Genomic DNA, 19579 nt, shown 5'->3' with positions numbered 1-19579 from the left:
GAGGAGGAGGGAGGATAAATATGGTGTGGGGGGTTGAGTAGGATGGAGTCTGAGAGGTTGTTTGCCCCGGTGGGGGATCAAGGAGCAGAATGGGGGAAGGAACCCATTGACAGTGGGAAAAAGAAATGAGGGGCTCGACTATGGAAACGTCTGAGCCCACAGTGGTGGCGAGCAGAGATATTCACCTCTTCGGTGGGCAAACAGTGGGAGAAGGTATGCTCATATTGTTAGTGACACAGAATTGTATAATTTGTGTTCCGTGCGTTATCTGAATGTACTTGCCTGTGATGCTGCCACAAGTCAGTGTTTCTCTGTACCTGTATCTTCCCGTACTTGTGCACTTGGCAATAAATTCAACAGGACCTGAGAAATCTCAGTGAGATTTGATTAGTAATGATCATCTTGGCAGCTCGGTCGTTAAAACGTAAAGAAGATAGAACATAGAAATCTAAAGCTCGTTACAGGCCTTTCATCCCGCAATACTGTGTCAATCGTGTAACCTACTCTAGAGATTGACTACAATTTCCTTGCAGCATAGACCTTTATTTTTATAAGCACCGTGTACCTGTCTAAGAGTCTTTTATAAGACCGAATCTGATCCACCACTACCACCGTCACTGCCAGTGCATTCCACACACCCATCCCTCTCTGTGTGAAAAACTTACCCCTGACATCCCCCTTGTACCTACTTCCAAACAGCTTAATATTATGCTCCTCTTGTTAGCCATTTCAACCCTGGAGGAAAAAGCCTCTGGCTAACGACACAAGCAAAGCCTCTCATCTTAAACACCTCTGTCAGGTCACCTCTCATCCTCCATCGCTTCAAGGAGAAAAGGCCAAGTTTCCTCAACCTATTCTCATCAGGCATGCTCCCCAATCCAGGCAACATCCTTGTCAATCTCCTTTGCACTGTCTCGATAGCATCCATATTGTTTCCTGTAGTGAGGTGAGCAGAATTGAACACAGTACTCCCAAACAGAGTCTGATCAAGGTCTTAGAACAGATCCCAGTGGAGCACTGTTAGTCACAATCATCCATGGAGAATACGAACCATCTACAACCTACCTTCACCTTCTGTGGGCAAGCCAAATCCGGATCCACAAAGCAATGTCTCCTTGGATCCCACACCTCATTGTTTTCTGAATGAGCTTTCCCTGGGGAACCTTTGCTAACCTCTTACTGCAATCCATATACAGTGTTTCCACTGCTCTACCTTCATCAATGCGTTTTGTTACATCCTCAAAGAATTCAATCAGGTTCATAAGCATGACCTGCCCTTGCAAAGCCATGCTGACTATCCCTAATCAGACCATGTCTCTCCAAATGTTCATAAACCCTGCCTCTCCGGATCTTGTCCAATACTTGTCCACAACTGAAGTAAGACTAACTGGTCTGTAATTTCCTGAATTATCTCTACTCCATTTCTTGAACAAGAGAGCATCATTTGCAACCTTCCAATCCTCCGGTACTTCTCCCCACCTAATTGTTGATGCAACGATCATCGTCAGAGGCTTAGCAATCTCCTCCCTCGATTCCTACAGTAGCATGGAGTATATCTCGTTCAGTCCCGGTGACTTACCTAACTGAATACCTCGCAAAAGATCCAGCACATGCTCTTTCTCATAGTTCATACACTCATGTGTTTCAGTCCGCTGTAAGTCATCCCCACAATTGCCAAAGTCCTTTTCACTGGTGAAAACTGAAGCAAAATACTCAGTATCTCAGAATATTTCAATGATCGGCAGGTTGAGACACATTTTTTGAGAACGTAGCGGTGAAATTTAACCAAGCTAATTTGCCATTGCTGGCGACCCCCCGTGGATTTATTGTACTTGCATGATGCTCCCTCAACTCCAATAATGATTGTTACAAATGTTGGTGATATGTATTCCATCCTTTATTAGCAATCAGTAAACATACAATCTTGAAGTGATGAAACTGATCTGTACCCAAACATAAATTCATCGTATTTGAGTTAATAGTAACAAAATACATGACATCGGTCAGTCCCCACCTGTGTACTGCATGGAAAAAGCAAACTATGTAACTGATTCCCTTTGCATTTATCACACCCCCACTGATGCGACTTGTTACCATAAAAAAAGCATCATAAATACACAACGCAGAATACAATGCAGATAGAGAACAGATAGATGGCTCCTGCACATAGGCTCAGCTCTGATACAGGGTCCTCCACTTGAAATATTAACATACTCTCGTCTTGTTGAACAATTCCATCATTCTGTTTTAATTATATTGACAATTTTTTTCCGAACTGACTGTTTTGGATGTATGGTGTGTCAACATTGTGTTTAACAAGGTGTCATATAACTAACTATCTGATAATAGCCAGGTGATATGCTCAAAGAAATCTTAACCAAGTTTTGGTGCTAATAATAGTTTTAAAGTCCTGCCGGAAAAACTATAGTGGTTCAGGACAGGATGTCATGGTGCTATGTGTGAGATTGCATTGTTCAGGTTGTCAGAGTGTTTCTGTATAGACACAAATCATATATTGCCATTGGTGTCAATGCCAGACGATATTAACCTGAAAGGAGACGGTGGGAATCAGGTGTGACTGAGAAATCTGTATAATCCAGTGACGAGAGGAATAGAAGTCTCATCGTCAGCAGAAATGTTTCACCCCACACTGCTGGAACACTTGTCCATTACTCACCACAGCGCCACCAGTGGCAGGAGGACCAAAGCAGTGGGCGCTGTCTGTTCAACCTGGCTTGCCATTCTGGAGACTCATCACTCCCGGTCCAGGACACAAGATTGGTTCCTAAAAGGGAATTGCCTGCAATGCAGAGAGTAGATACCCTGGAGAATCCTGGCCCAGAGTACAATGCATGGAGAGATCGGAAATGGACATTGTGTGACTGTGGGTGGACAGGTGCAGGTGGATCCGGCCATGGCGCGTGTTCAGTGGATCGACCCAAGATGTTTGGAAGTGTTCACCTCAGTTTAAAAACAAAACACTGTTCTGCTTTAAACCCCAATTAATGTTTGACCCTCCTGTTATTTTTTTTTTTGTTACAGAGCAGCAAAAACTGAAAACTCCTGTCCACAGAATGGATCAAGGTTCGAGCAGTGGAGGAGTTCCAGTGGCGTCAACATCAGGAAAGGACACGGGTATGTTGGCGAAGTATTTTAATTTATAAATACTGTGCGGATTCTCCGTCTGGGTTTAATTAAATAATGGCAATTCTCAAAATATTTGTGAAAACTGAGCAGAGAGATCAGAGAGAGAGTTGACATCTCTGGGGGAAACTCAGTCACACGTGGAAGGAGGACAGTTACCGTCTGCTCCTGCTCCTCTAACAGATTGTGATGCACATTAAAATAGCGAGTTACACCAGAAGACAAGACATTCTGCAGATGCTGAAAGTTTTGGGCAACAAAAAGACACACAAAATATTGGCAGAATTCAGCAGGTCATCCATGGACAGGAATAAACAGTCAACATTTCAGATCAGGACCACAGGGAACAGAAAGTAATGTAAAAATATCTAGAATTTCTGTCTCCTCATTTCCAGTCCGATGAAGGGCCTTGGCCTTAAACATTGATTGTTATTCTCCTCCAGAGATGTTGCCTGACATGTTGAGTACCTCCAGTATTTTGTGAGAATTCCCAGAGATTTGCTGAGGAAGGGGTTGACCAGGCAGGCAGACAGTAACACAGAGCCAAGCGGTGGTGATGTGCAGTACCAGGAGAGTGATGGTGATGGGTTACTATATTCTCAGCAATAAGCAGAGTCCTTTCAAAACAGGGAGGTATATTCCTGGGGACACGAAAGAGCAGACTTCAACAGATGGAACTATACCACCTCCTACACCCCCGTCAACCCCTACCCTCCGGCCCAAACCCGTTCTCCCACATATATTTTTCGGTCTGTTTTGTTTTTTTTTTAAATTTTTATTGAGTTTTCAAATGATTACAGAAAGAAAAAAAAATATCTACCCTTCCCCCCTCCCCTAACATCCCTATAGAAGAAAATAAAAAGAAAAAGAGGAAAAAAGAAAGAAAGAAAGAATGCCTGTATATCGGAAGATCCCCACATGCTCCATGGAATTCATAATAACTTAGTATATATATATATATTTATTTCTTTCCCCAAATAACCAATTATTTTATCTTCGGAGCACCTATATATTTAATCCTGTCTTTTGTAAACAAGTGCGCCAAATTTTCAAAAATGTTTCATATTTATCTCTTAAATTATAAGTAATTTTTTTCAAGTGGAATACCCCTGGAAATTTCATTCTTCCACCGATTTATACTTAAGTATGAATCTGATCTCCAAGTAACTACAATAGACTTTTTGGCTACTGCCAGTGCAATTTTTATGAATTCTTTCTGATATTTATTCAATTTGGGTTTCGGTTTTATCCCTTCAGTATCGCCGAATAAAAATAATATCGGGTTATGTGGAAGTTGTGTTCCAATAATTTGTTCTCTTAAATTTGTCCAAAAAGGTTGAATTTTAGAACAAGACTAAGCAGAATGTAAAAAAGTACCAATTTCTTGGTTACATCGGAAACACTGATCAGATAAATTTGGTTTTAATTTATTTATTTTTTGTGTTGTAATATATAATTGATGTAAAAATTATATTGCACTAATCTTAACCAGACATTTATTGTATTTGTCATACTATCAAGACATAGTCTTGACCAATTTGTTTCTTCATTTTTAATATTCAAGTCAATTTCCCATTTTTGTCTTGACTTATGGATTCCTTGTTTAATTGCCTGTTTTTGAATCAAACTATACATGCAAGAAATAATTTTTTTAGTTTTTCCTTTTTGAATTAAAGTTTCTATTTCATTAGATTTTGGCAATAACATTGTTTGACCCAATTTTGCTCTTAAATAACCCCTTAATTGGAACTAGCAAAAAAGTGTTGATTGATATTTTATATTTATTCTTTAATTGATCAAATGACGTTAATATACCTCCTTCAAAACAATCTTCTATATATCTAATCCCTTTCTGAAACCAATTATATAAAAGTTGAATATCCATTGTAAAAGGAATAAGTCTATTTTGAATTAAAGATCTCTTTGCTAATAAAGATTTCTTTATCTCATCATCAACATTTATCTTATTCCAGAAATCAATCAAAAGTTTTAATACAGGAGATTCTTTCTTTTCCCGTATCCATTTAGATTCCCATTTATATATAAAATCTTCTGGTGTATTTTCTCCTATTTTATCTGGTTCTATTCTAATCCATGCCTGTCTATCTTTCTCAAAAAAAGATGCAATAAATCTAAGTTGATTTGCTTTATAATAATTCTAAAAATCTGGAAGTTGTAACCCTCCTAGATCAAATTTCCACGTCAATTTTTCCAACGATATTCTTGACATCGTACCTTTCCAAAGGAACTTCCTCACATATTTATTTAACTCTTGAAAAAAACTTCTGGGGTAGTTGTATTGGTAGTGATTGGAATGAGCATTGTAATCTAGTGAATAGATTCATTTTTATGGTATTTACTGTACCTACTAATGTTATTGGTAATATCATCCATTTATCAATATCTTCTTGAATTTTTTTCAATAATGGTAAATAATTTAATTTATATAAGTTCTTTATATCATTATCAACTCTTATACCTAAATATTTTATACCGTTTATCGGCCAACTAAATTGAGTTATTAATCGACATTGACTATAATCTCCTTTAGTAAGAGGTAAAATTTCACTTTTATCCCAATTTAGTTTGTAGCCTGATATTTTCCCATACTCTTCTAATCTAGAGGATAATTGATGCAACGAGTACAATGGGTTTGTTAAATAAAACAGAAAATCATCAGCAAATAAGTTAATCTTGTATTCCTCCTGGTTAACTCTGAAACCCTTCTGGGTCCATTCTAATTAATTCAGCTAATGGTTCTATCACCAACACAAATAAAGCAGGTGATAATGGACAACCTTGCCTAGTTGACCTTGTTAACTGAAATGGTGTTGAAATTTGACCATTTGTCACTACTTTAGATTTGGGATTAGTATTTAAGGTTTTAATCCATTTTATAAAGGATACTCCTAATCCATATCTTTCCAATACCTTAAATAAAAAATCCCATTCCAATCTATCAAATGCTTTTTCTGCATCTAAAGCAACTGCCACACTCATTTCCTCCCTCTTTTGAGCCAAATGAATTATACTAAATAACTGAGTTACGTTATCTGCTGATTGTCTATTTTAAATAAATCCTGTTTGATCCATGTGTATTAATTTTGGTAAGTATTTAGATAATCTGTTAGATAAGATTTTTGCTATTATTTTATAGTCAGTGTTTAACAAAGAAATAGGTCTATATGATGTTGGCTTTAAAAGATCTCTATCTTTTTTTGGCAATACTATTAAAATAGCTGTCGAAAAAGATTCTGGAAGTTTACACATTCTTTCCGCTTGGTGTATTAACTCCATAAAAGGAGGAATTAATAAATCTTTAAACTTTTTATAAAATTCAGGTGGAAAACCATCTTCTCCTGGGGATTTATTACTTTGAAATGATCATAGAGCTTCTTCGACCTCTTTTAATGTAAAAGGCATATCTAATCCCTTCTGTTCTTACAAATTCAATTTTGGAAGAGTTATTGAAAGTTTCATTAATTTCCAAAGGTTTATAAGTAATTTTATTTACTCTTGTTCGAATTGCATTTATCGTTTTAGAAGTCTGGTCTGTTTTTAACTGCCAAGCAAGAACCTTATGTGATCTTTCACCTAGTTCATAATATCTCTGTTTACTTCTCATAATTGCTTTTTCTGTTCGATATATCTGAAGCGTATTATATTGTAACTTCTTATTAACAAGTTGTCTCCGTTTTTCTGTCATATATCTTTGAGATTCTTTTGCTAATTTTGTAATCTCTTTTTCCAATTGATCTATTTCTATCATATATTCCTTCTTAATTTTATTAGTATCTTATTATCTGACCTCTCAAATATGCCTTCATTGCTTCCCACAATATAAATTTATCAACTGAATGTGAATTTGTATCTAAAAAAGACTGAATCTGCTTTTTCATAAAATCACAAAAGTCTTGATGTTTTAGTAATATAGAATTAAATCTCCATCTATAAATTGATTCCTCTTTATCTATCATTATCATTGTCATTATCAATAATCTGACAATATTCTTGCTTTATATTCCATATTTTTCACTGTCTTGAATATTCGTTAATAGGATGTCTATTTGAATAAAATGAATCTCTTACTTTTGTGTTAATTCTTCTCCATATATCAATCTTTCATCAATGATAAAGTTAATTTTGCTACTTTTGATTTTGTGACAACCTTTGTTGATCTATCTAAAACTGGATCTAGACAAATGTTAAAATCTCCACCTATTAATATTTTGTCATGTGTGTTAACCAAATTCAAACAGACGTCGTATAAATTTTACATCATTTTCATGTGGTGCATAAATATTGATAAGAGTCCATAGTTCTGAAAAAAATTGACAATGTATAATTAAATATCTCCCCGCTGGATCAATTAATACATTTTGTATTTTTATTAACCAAAATTGCAACTCTTCTCCCCTATGAGTTAAATGAAGCTGCAATAACATTTTCAACCCAATCTCTTTTTTAATTTCTGATGTTCTTTCTCTATTAAGTGTGTTTCTTGTAAAAAAGGTATATCTATTTTCATTTTTTTAATGTGTGTTAAGATTCTTTTTCTTTTCACCGGTCCATTAAGCCCATTAACATTAAAACTTTGAAAATTCAGTAACTTAGTCATTATTTTTAATTGGGTTACTCCAATCTATAATAATACCTAATCTTTCAACTTTCGTGAAACCTTGGGGAATCTTTTTAAACATTCTCCATGTTGCTATGTGTGTCCCCACCGATCATCCAGGCAAAAAAAGATAGAAGAAAAATAGATTATAAAGAAAAAAACAAAATACCCCCCTACTAATGTTGTGGATAAAAAAGAACACATTACCTCCCTCTGTTGTATGGGTCATGGCAATCGCCATGATTACACACGTGAATCCCGTAGCAATCGATCCAAAGCTCCTCCAGCTCCCCCGCGACATTGAAAAGTATATATATGAGAAGAAAAAAAAAGAAAAAATGCAACTCGCAATTAATATTTCTCAAATTTTGCCTTTCGCCCCCTGTATCATCCTTAAATGTCCATCAATTCCATTCACTGTCTCTGTCTCCATCTTTAATCCATTACGCTTGGAAATCTCTATGTGTAGTTAGCGAATAACGAGGAGTTTTCTTGCGAATTCCTCCGCTTCTCGATAATTGGTAAAAAAATCTTCTTCCATCCTCCAAAAAAATTATCAGTGTTGCAGGGTGACGCATTATGAATTTATAACCCTTTTCCCGAAAAGCTTTTTTCACTGGGTTAAATTCCTTCTTTCTCTTCAAAAGGTTATCACTTATATCAGGATAGAAAAGAACTGCTTTCACTTCTATCACCAATGTCCCTTTACTCTTTCTGGCACATTGGGCAGCCACCTTCAGGATCTTTTCTTTATCTTGATATCTTAAGCATTTTATCAAAATTGATTGTGGATTTTGATCAGTTTGATGTCTTGATCTTAAGGCTCCATGAACCCTTTCAATTTCAATTAGAGTTTCTTCTTCAATTTCCAAGTTTTCAGGAATCCATTTTTCAAAAAAATTATTGGATCTTCTCCTTCTATATCTTCTTTAAGTCTAACAATCTTAATATTGTTTCGTCTGCTAAATTTTTCTAGCTTATCCACTTTTTTCAACAATTGTTTTCTTTCTAATGTCCAGGCAGAGATATTATCTTCCATTTTATTCATTCTTTCAACCATGTCTTCCGTTGTGGCTTCCAAGTCTATAATTCTCTTTCCATTTTTTCCTGTCTTTTTATCATTTTATCAAACATAATCTCCATATTTATCTTTTTTTTATTTCTTTTAATGCGTTTAATTTTTTTCTAATTTACGCATTATTTGCATCAAAGTTTTTTTCTATATTTCCAGAAAAACTTTTACCTCCATCTTCGTCTGATTTATCCAGAGAATCTGAATCAGCCGCAGATTCACTTTCACTTCCGGTTTCAATCGGTACTGGGATTTGTAGTTCTGGTTGCTCGCGTTTGCGCATGCTCCTTCCTTCGCGTTTGCGCAGTTCTTGTTGGTCTTTTTCTTTGAAATGGTCAATGTTGCCGCAGCTTCCTGTTCTGTATCACCGCAGGTGAAATGTACCTGAGCCCCGGTTCTCTGGCAGAAGTGGGCCTTGATTCTGTTCCAACTTGTGTTGTCTTCACGCTAGTAGTTTTCTTCATCTTCTGTTTGTGAGACACAGTTGAAACAATCCGGAGTAGTTTATAAGTAACTTTTAGAAAGTATTTACTAACTTTTCTTCACGTAAACATTAATTTACTGATTCTTTACGGGAGAGCTGGTTTCCCGCGTCTTGATACTACGTCATCACTCCCCCCCCCCCCCCACGGACCGTGTTTTGTTGTGATCTTTATGTCTTTATGTTCCAGAGAGAAAGTTACTACCCAGTATGGTGTTGAAATTTCTTTAATGCTCCCCATTTTCCCCACAGGTTCGAGCTCAGTGATCACCGAGCTCCTGTCAAACTGTGACGATTCCCAGCTGCTGCAGTTGACGGATATCTACCGGGACAGGCTGGAGCAGGCGATGGAAGGAGGGGTGCACGGAGTGAGCCTGGCGTTAACGGCCGAGAATCAGTTCAGTGGAGAGGAACATCGGGTGAGTGGGAGGGAGAATGGGTTTGAATTTTCACACATCACAGGACTGATGGGTGTCAGATCTCTCACTCACTGGATAATAGAGCATAAAAACAAATCAGAAATAAATATATATAATTCTTAAAAATGTGAATCTCAAGCGATGATTGAAAAAGTTGTAAATACCCCTGCTGGTGGCTCAATGTTCAGAGCGAGGTGAGTAGGCAACAGTTCTATGATGTTGCAATAAACGAGCTTAAATGAAAATATGCTAGAAATCTTTATTTCGGGAAGAGTGTACAGAGTGACGGCAGGATTCAGTGAGAACCGGGGCATTACGACTGGATGCCACAGGAGCTCGAGTGTGTTCTGTTCTGCGTGGAGATCATTCTGTTACAATCTATAACTGGAAATAGTGTGGATTGGGGAATACTGCCATGTTGTAATGTGTAATCACTGAATAAACCTCCACTGGAAAAGGCAAAGAAAAGGCATCAGGTGTCAGCCGGAAATCCGCTGTCATGTTGGACACTGGCGGACTGAGGAGATGAATCACATCATCTTTTCTGCAACTTCCAAGAGACTGTTCACGCTGATACAAAAACCCTCCTGACTTCTTTCTTCATCTGTGATCATTATTTTCTGATTTTGTTTTACACGGTCAAATCCGGTGAGGAAATATTTATGGATTTGGAGCCATGTCAATGAAGCGGCCACAGGCCAACCAGGATCTCATTGACTGTTGGACCAGGTTCACGGTGAACGTCCCTCCGTGTGCTCTGCACTCAGAATGTACAGTCCATGTCCAGACAGGATCAGCACCCGTCCGGGTGACTGCTCAGTGTGGTCCCGTTACAGAGCACATCATTTACTTCTCATTCTCTGTGCGAATCTGTCAGTCCCCAATATGTTCACTGTTACTCTTCACAGAAAATCTCTGATCTCGCTGATAAGGGAGAGCGGGCGGACAGTTCTAAACTCCTCCTGAGCCTGGTGATGGAGAAAGGCTCCCGCGCCCGGAGGGTGATGTGGGAAACCTTTGTGAAAATGCGGATTGGTGTCCCAAAGCTGGACAGAATACTGAAGGAATTACAGATATATGGTGAGATAATATCAGAGACTAATTTAAATTTGGATTGAATACAGCACACTTTAAAATGTTACAAAAATGATTTCCCTCAATTTGTTGATATTTAAACAGGTTGTGATCCTTCCCATCGACCAATTTCCGCTCAACTTTTACTAAAGGTTCTCAGTGAGCTGAAAGGTAAGTGAACATGCATTGAACATTGAAGAGTATAACACAGGAACAGGCCATTAGGCAAATAATATTGTGCCGAAACAGCCAAGAAATAAATCAAACAAACCTGAAGACTAATCTCTCCTTCCTTCACCATGTCCACATGCTTCCATCTTCCTTACATCCATGTGACTGTCCAAAAGTCCTTTAAAAGCTTCTAATAATTTGCCTCGACCACCTTACCAGGCAGTGCATTCCAGGCAGCCACGATTGTTTAATTTAAAAAATAAGCTGTCCTTCACATCCCCCTTCATTCTACACCCTCTCACCTTCAATATGTTCCCTCTGGTAATAGACATTTCAACTGTGGGAAACGGATTCTCTCTGTCCACTCTATCCAAGCCTCTCGTAATCTTGTGAACCTGTGTCAGAGCTCCTCTCAGCCTCCGATGAACCAGAGCAAACAAGCTAATTTCATCCAGCCTCTCATGATAGCACATGCCTTCTAAACCAGGCAGCATCCCGGTAAAGCTCTTCTGCTCCCTCTCTAAAGCCTCAACATCCCTCCGGTAGTGGGGCGATCGGAACGGTACGCAATGACCCAGATGAGGCTGAAGCAAATTTCATTAAGTTGAAACTTGACCTCTGTTTCCACCAACGGTTGTAATTTGCGTTGGGCGGTTCAGTTGATGAGCCAACAGGATCTGACCTGGTAAATGTTGACACTGTGACAGAGAACACAGTGAGACACAGGGAAACGTGTTTGCTAGAGGGAGAGTTTTCAAAGGACATTTTGAGGAAAGAGGCAGAGAGCTGGCGAGATCCCCAGATCCCCACCGGAGTCTGAGTGGAGAAGGGCGATCTGGAGAATGGAAAAATAATCTTATATTTCTTCACACCAAAAAGTCAAAACCTTCTGTTGCCAGGCACTGCCCCCTCCTGAACAGACTCATCCTGAACCATTTTCTAAACTCCCCCAGTTCCCGCAGATGATTTTTTCTTAGAGTTGGGCGTCACTGAAGTTCCGGTCACAGAATAGTAATAATAGCATCACTTTACTTAGAAAAGCAGGGAACATCCCAACTGGTCTGTTCAACCACAGAGCAGCTCTTACCAGAAATACAAGGAATCTTGGCCAGAACCCTGGTTCAGTCTCTCTCATTTACAATAACAAATCCCAAAGATGATAATTTAAATATGGGAGCAGAGATGTTCGAATCAGGAAGTTTGCAAACTACTGACGTTTCTGGGACCTCTGTAAATATTGCTCCAGTCCAGACCCGGTCAATGAAACCCCTCAGTGTCCCTGAACACGGGTTTAGTAAATCGCTACAAGTTTGATCATCATTGTCCTTCATCCTGTTTGCAGAGGGAACAGACAAGACAGAGAAATTCCCAAACCCATTTCTGAATATGAAACTGATACACTCCCTGATTGTTGAAGAACATCATTTCTGCCACTGTCACATTCTCGAAAGTGAATATCCAGGATCAGTGTTTTCCTACACTCCCTATCACAGCCCAACACATTGAATAGTCACCCCCCACACTACTGACAGGGTCCTGTCGCACAGTGAGACCCCAGACACGCCTGGCAGTGTCCTGACACACCATGAGACCACACACAACTCTGAGAGGCTCCTGAAACACTTTGAGGCACCACACACCCCTGACAGGGTCCTGACACACAGTGAGACACCACACACCCCTGACAGGGTCCTAACGCACTGTGAGACCCCACACAACCCTGACAGGGTCCTGACACACTGTGAGACCCCACACACCCCTGACAGGGTCCTAACGCACTGTGAGACCCCACACAACCCTGACAGGGTCCTGACACACTTAGAAATGCCACACACCCGTGGCAGGTTTACGATACACTGTAAGACGCCACAGTCCCCTAACAGGGTCCTGACACACAGTGAGACGCCACACACCCCTGACAGGGTCCTGACACACTGTGAGACCCCACACATCCCTGTCCAGGTCCCAACACACTGTGAGACAACACATAACTCTGAAGGGTCCGGATACACTGTGAGACCCCACTCACCCCTGACAGGGTCTGACACACTGTGAGACCCCACACACCCCTGACAGGGTCCTGACACACTGTGAGACCCCACACACCCCTGACAGGGTCCTGACACACTTTGAGACCCCACTCACCCCTGTCCAGGTCCCGACACACTTTGAGACCCCACACACCCCTGACAGGATCCTGACACACTGTGAGACCCCACACACCCCTGACAGGGTCCTGACACACTGTGAGACCCCACACATCCCTGTCCAGGTCCCGACACACTTTGAGACCCCACACACCCCTGACAGGATCTGACACACTGTGAGAGCCCACACACCCCTGACAGGGTCCTGACACACTGTGAGACCCCACACATCCCTGTCCAGGTCCCGACACACTGTGAGACAGCACATAACTCTGAAGGGTCCGGATAAACTGTGAGACCCAACTCACACCTCCAAAGATACAGTTACATTGTCAGATCCCACACCCCTGACAGGGTCCTGACACACTGTGAGACACCACACACCCCTGACAGGGTCCTGACACACTGTGAGACCCCACACACCCCTGACAGGATCCTGACACACTGTGAGACCCCACACACCCCTGACAGGGTCCTGACACACTGTGAGACCCCACACACCACTGACAGGGTCCTGACACACTGTGAGACCCCACACACCCCTGACAGGATCCTGACACACTGTGAGACCCCACACACCCCTGACAGGATCCTGACACACTGTGACACCCCACACACCCCTGACAGGGTCTGACACACTGTGAGACCCCACACACCCCTGACAGGGTCTGACACACTGTGACACCCCACACACCCCTGACAGGGTCCTGTCACATTGTGCAACCACACACCCCTGACATGGTCTAGACAGACTGTCAGACGCCACACACCCCTGACAGGGCCCTGACACACTGTGAGACCTCACACACTCCTGACAGGGTCCTGACACACTGTGAGACTCCACACACCCCTGACAGGGTCCTGAGATACTGTGAGACCTCACACACCCCTGACAGGGTCCTGACACACTGTGAGACCCCACACACCCCTGACAGGGTCCTGACACACTGTGAGACCTCACACACCCCTGACAGGGTCCTGACACACTGTGAGACCCCACACACCCCTGACAGGGTCCTGACACACTGTGAGAGCCCACACACCCCTGTCAGGGTCCTGTCACATTGTGCAACCACACACACCTGACAGGGTCCTGACACACCAAGAGACACCACAGCCTCCTAAGACGATCCTCAGAAACAGTCAGACCACCCACACACCCCTGACAGGGACCTGAGATACTGTGGGACCCCACACACCCCGGACAGGGTCCTGACACACTGTGAGACCCCACAAATCCATGGCAGGGTCCTGACACACTGTGAGACCCCACACACCCCTGACAGGGACCTGAGATACTGTGGGACACCACACAACCCGACAGGGTCCTGACACACTGTGAGACCCCACACTCCCCTGACAGGGACCTGAGATACTGTGGGACACCACACACCCCTGACAGGGTCCTGACACACTATGAGACCCCACACACCCCTGACAGGATCCTGACACACTGTGAGACCCCACTCACCCCTGACAGGGTCTGACACACTGTGACACCCCACACACCCTTGTCCAGGTCCCGACACACTGTGAGACACCACATAACACTGAAGGGTCCTGATACACTGTGAGACCAACACACGCACACCTGACAGAATACAGTCACATTCTGAGACCCTACATACCTGACAGGGTCCTGACACACTGTGGGACCCCACCCATCTCTAACACGGTCCTGACTCACTGTGAGAGCCCACACACCCCTATCAGGGTCCTGTCACATTGTGCAACCACACACACCTGACAGGGTCTAGACACACTGTCAGACGCCACACAACCCGACAGGGTCCTGAGATACTGTGGGACACCACACACCCCTGACAGGGTCCTGACATACTGTGAGACCCCACACACCACTGACAGGGTCCTGACACACTGTGAGACCCCACACAATCCTGACAGGGACCTGAGATACTGTGGGACACCACACAACCCGACAGGGTCCTGACACTCTGTGAGACCCCACACTCCCCTGACAGGGACCTGAGATACTGTGGGACACCACACACCCCTGACAGGGTCCTGACACACTGTGATGCCCCACAAACTCCTTTTAGGTTCCTGACACACTGTGAGACTCCACACACCCATGTCAGGAGCCTGACACACTGTGAGATCCCACATGTCTCTGACAGGGTCCTGACACACTGTGATGCCCCACAAACTCATTTTAGGCTCGTGACACACACTGAGAAGCCACACACACCTGCCAGGGTCTGGATGCACTGTGAAATTTCACACACACCTGGCGGTGTCCTGACACACTGTGAGACCCCACACACCCCTGACAGGGTCTGGACACACTGTAAGACCCCACACAATCCTGACAGTGTCCTGACACACTGTGAGACCTCACACAATCCTGACAGTGTCATGACACACTGTGAGGCAGCAGATAATTCTGAAGGGTCCTTATACACTGTGAGACCCCAGACACATTTGACAGGATACAGTCACATTCTGAGACCCCACACACCTGACAGCGTCCTGACTCAGTGCGAGACCCCACACACCCCTCACAGGGGCCTGACACACTGTGATGCCCCACAAACTTATTTTAGGGTCCTGACACACAGAGAGAAGACACATATGTCTACCAGGGTCCGGACGCACTGTGAGATCCCAAACACCACTGACAGGGTCCTGACACACTGTGAGACCCCACACACCCCTGACAGGGTCCTGACACACTGTGAGACCCCACACACCCGTGACAGGGTCCTGACACACTGTGAGACCCCACACACCACTGACAGGGTCCTGACACACTGTGAGACCCCACACATCCCTGACACGTTCCTGACACAATGTGAGACCCCACACATCCCTGACACGGTCCTGACACACTGTGAGACCCCACACACCCGTGACAGGGTCCTGACACACTGTGAGACCCCACACACCCTTGTCAGGAGCCTGACACACTGTGCGATCCCACACGTCTCTGACAGGGTCATGACACACTGTGAGACCCCACACACCCCTGACAGGGTCCTGACACACTGTGAGACTCCACACACCCCTGACAGTGTCCTGACATACTGTGAGACCCCACACACCCCTGACAGGGTCCTGACACACTGTGAGACTCCACACACCCCTGACAGGGTCCTGACATACTGTGAGACCTCACACACCCCTGACAGGCTCCTGACACACTGTGAGACCCCACACACCCCTGACAGGGTCCTGACACACTGTGAGACCTCACACACCCCTGACAGGGTCCTGACACACTGTGAGACCCCACACTCCCCTGACAGGGACCTGAGATACTGTGGGACCCCACACACCACTGACAGGGTCCTGACACACTGTGAGACCCCACACACCCCTGACAGGGCCCTGACACACTGTGAGACCCCACACCCCCCTGACAGGGACCTGAGATACTGTGGGACACCACACAACCCGACAGGGTCCTGACACACTGTGAGACCCAACACTCCCCTGACAGGGACCTGACACACTATGAGACCCTACACACCCCTGACAGGATCCTGACACACTGTGAGACCCCACTCACCCCTGACAGGGTCTGACACACTGTGACACCCCACACACCCCTGACAGGGTCCTGACACACAGTGAGACCCCACACCCCCCTGACAGGGACCTGAGATACTGTGGGACACCACACAACCCGACAGGGTCCTGACACACTGTGAGACCCCACACTCCCCTGACAGGGACCTGACACACTATGAGACCCCACACACCCCTGACCGGATCCTGACACACTGTGACACCCCACACACCCCTGTCCAGGTCCCAACACACTGTGAGACACCACATAACACTGAAGGGTCCTGATACACTGTGAGACCAACACACACACACACCTGACAGAATACAGTCACATTCTGAGACCCCACATACCTGACAGGGTCCTGGCACACTGTGGGACTCCACCCATCTCTAACACGGTCCTGACTCACTGTGAGAGCCCACACACCCCTGTCAGGGTCCTGTCACATTGTGCAACCACTCACACCTGACAGGGTCTAGACACACTGTCAGACGACACACACCCCTGACAGGGCCCTGACACACTGTGAGACACCACACACCCCTGACAGGGACCTGAGATACTGTGGGACACCACACACCCCTGACAGGGTCCTGACACACTGTGAGACCCCACACACCATGACAGGGTCCTGACACACTGTGAGATCCCACACAATCCTGACAGGGACCTGAGATACTGTGGGACACCACACAACCCGACAGGGACCTGACACACTGTGAGACTCCACACACGCCTGACAGGGTCCTGACACACTGTGAGACTCCACACACCCCTGACAGGATCCAGACACACAGTGAGACCCCACACACCCCTGACAGGGTCCTGACACACTGTGAGACGCCACACACCCCTGACAGGGTCCTGACACACTGTGGGACAGCAGATAATTCTGAAGGGTCCTGATACACTGTGAGACCCCAGACACACCTGACAGGATACAGTCACATTCTGAGACCCCACACACCCCTAGCAGGATCCTGACACTCTCTGAGACCCCACACACCCCTAGCAGGGTCCTGACACACTGTGAGATTCCACACACCCATGTCAGGAGCCTGACACACTGTGAGATCCCACACGTCTCTGACAGGGTCCTGACACTCTGTGATGCCCCACAAACTCATTTTAGGTTCCTGACACACACTGAGAAGCAACACACACCTGCCAGGGTCTGAACGCACTGTGAAATCCCACACACTCCTGGAAGTGTCCTGACACACTGTGAGACCCCACACACCACTGACAGGGTCCTGACACATTGTGAGACCCACACACTCCTGACAGGGTCCTGACACACTGTGAGACCCCACACACTCCTGACAGGGTCCTGACACACAGTGAGACCCCACACACCCCTGACGGGGTGCTGACACACTGTGAGACCCCACACACCCTTGACAGGGTCCTGACACACTGTGAGACCCCACACACCACTGACAGGGTCCTGACACACTGTGAGACCCCACACACCCCTGACAGTGCCCTGACTCACTGTGAGACCCCACACACCCCTGACATTGTCCTGACGCACTGTGAGACCCCACACATGCCTGACGGGATCCTGACACACGGTGAGACCCCACACACCCCTGACAGGGTCCTGACGCACTGTGAGACCCCACACACCCCTGACAGGGTCCTGACACACTGTGAGAACTCACACATCCCTGACATGGTCCTGACACACTGTGAGACCCCACACATCCCTGTCCAGGTCCCGACACACTGTGAGACAGCACATAACTCTGAAGGGTCCGGATGCACTGTGAATCCCAACTCACACCTCCAAGGATACAGTTACATTGTGAGATCCCACACCCCTGACAGGGTCCTGACACACTTTGAGACCCCACACACCCCTGTCCAGGTCCCGACACACTGTGAGATACCACATAACACTGAAGGGTCCTGACACACTGTGAGATCCCACACACGCCTGACAGAGTCTGACACACTGTGACACCCCACACACCCCTGTCCAGGTCCCGACACACTTTGAGACCCCACACACCCCTGACAGGGTCCCGACACACTGTGACACCCCACACACCCCTGTCCAGGTCCCGACACACTGTGAGACACCACACACCCCTGTCCAGGTCCCGAAACACTGTGAGACACCACATAACACTGAAGGGTCCTGATACACTGTGAGACCAACACACACACACCTGACAGAATACAGTCACATTCTGAGACCCCACATACCTGACAGGGTCCAGACACACTGTGGGTCTCCACCCATCTCTAACACGGTCCTGACTCACTGTGAGAGCCCACACACCCCTGTCAGGGTCCTGTCACATTGTGCAACCACACACACCTGACAGGGTCTAGACACACTGTCAGACGCCATACACCACTGACAGGGCCCTGACACACTGTGAGACACCACACACCCCTGACAGGGTCCGGACACACTGTGAGACCCCACACAACCCGACAGGGTCCTGACACACTGTGAGACCCCACACACCCCTGACAGGGTCCTGACACACTGTGAGACCCCACACACCCCTGACAGGGTCCTGGCACACTGTGAGACCCCACACACCCCTGACAGGGCCCTGACACACTGTGAGACCCCACACACCCCTGACAGGATCCAGACACACTGTGAGACCCCACACACCCCTGACAGGGCCCTGACACACTGTGAGACCCCACACTCCCCTGACAGGGACCTGAGATACTGTGGGACACCACACACCCCTGACAGGGTCCTGACACACTGTGAGACCCCACACTCCCCTGACAGGGACCTGAGATACTGTGGGACACCACACACCCCTGACAGGGTCCTGACACACTATGAGACCCCACACACCCCTGACAGGATCCTGACACACTGTGAGACCACACACATCTGACAGGGTCCTGACACACTGTGAGACCCCACACACCTGACAGGGTCCTGA

The 19579-nt window shown here is 45.3% G+C and overlaps 2 protein-coding genes and 1 long non-coding RNA gene across 5 annotated transcripts in view; 1 reads left to right on the top strand and 2 right to left on the bottom strand.

Moving 5' to 3' along the window:
• Positions 1–1882: 1882 nt before the first annotated feature.
• The window catches only part of LOC132388450 (NACHT, LRR and PYD domains-containing protein 3-like), a 40278-nt gene continuing 22581 nt past the window's right edge, over positions 1883–19579 (top strand). For both annotated transcript variants that reach the window (XM_059960798.1, XM_059960797.1), the window contains exons 1-4: positions 1883–3135; positions 9568–9734; positions 10643–10814; positions 10914–10979. In XM_059960798.1, coding sequence (XP_059816781.1) covers positions 3006–3135; positions 9568–9734; positions 10643–10814; positions 10914–10979 — 535 coding nt within the window. In that variant the 5' untranslated portion in view covers positions 1883–3005. The remainder of the gene's footprint in view (positions 3136–9567; positions 9735–10642; positions 10815–10913; positions 10980–19579) is intronic.
• The window catches only part of LOC132388451 (uncharacterized), a 27758-nt gene continuing 18833 nt past the window's right edge, over positions 10655–19579 (bottom strand). The window contains exons 3-4 of the long non-coding RNA XR_009510237.1: positions 12195–12311; positions 10655–10792 (exon numbers count right to left, since the gene is read on the bottom strand). This is a non-coding gene — a long non-coding RNA (uncharacterized LOC132388451). The remainder of the gene's footprint in view (positions 10793–12194; positions 12312–19579) is intronic.
• On the bottom strand, positions 15459–19205 carry LOC132388452 (keratin-associated protein 5-4-like). 2 transcript variants are annotated; one of them, XR_009510238.1, is made up of 2 exons: positions 17454–19205; positions 15459–15471 (listed from the first exon to the last, which is right to left on the bottom strand). XR_009510238.1 is itself a non-coding variant. In XM_059960799.1 (2 exons), the coding sequence occupies exons 1-2, from the start codon at positions 18785–18787 to the stop codon at positions 17782–17784; spliced, it is 930 nt and encodes a 309-aa protein (XP_059816782.1). In that variant the 5' UTR covers positions 18788–19205; the 3' UTR covers positions 17416–17781. The 2 variants fall into 2 exon arrangements, 1 of the variants encoding a protein (XP_059816782.1); XM_059960799.1 differs by lacking the exon at positions 15459–15471 and having other exon boundaries at positions 17416–17938; positions 18015–19205.

The sequence above is a fragment of the Hypanus sabinus genome, unplaced genomic scaffold (genome assembly GCF_030144855.1).
Source record: "Hypanus sabinus isolate sHypSab1 unplaced genomic scaffold, sHypSab1.hap1 scaffold_326, whole genome shotgun sequence".
NCBI classification, from domain to species: domain Eukaryota; kingdom Metazoa; phylum Chordata; class Chondrichthyes; order Myliobatiformes; family Dasyatidae; genus Hypanus; species Hypanus sabinus.
The sequence above is the reverse complement of the archived record's forward strand: the minus strand, read 5'-3'. Positions and strand labels throughout refer to the sequence as shown.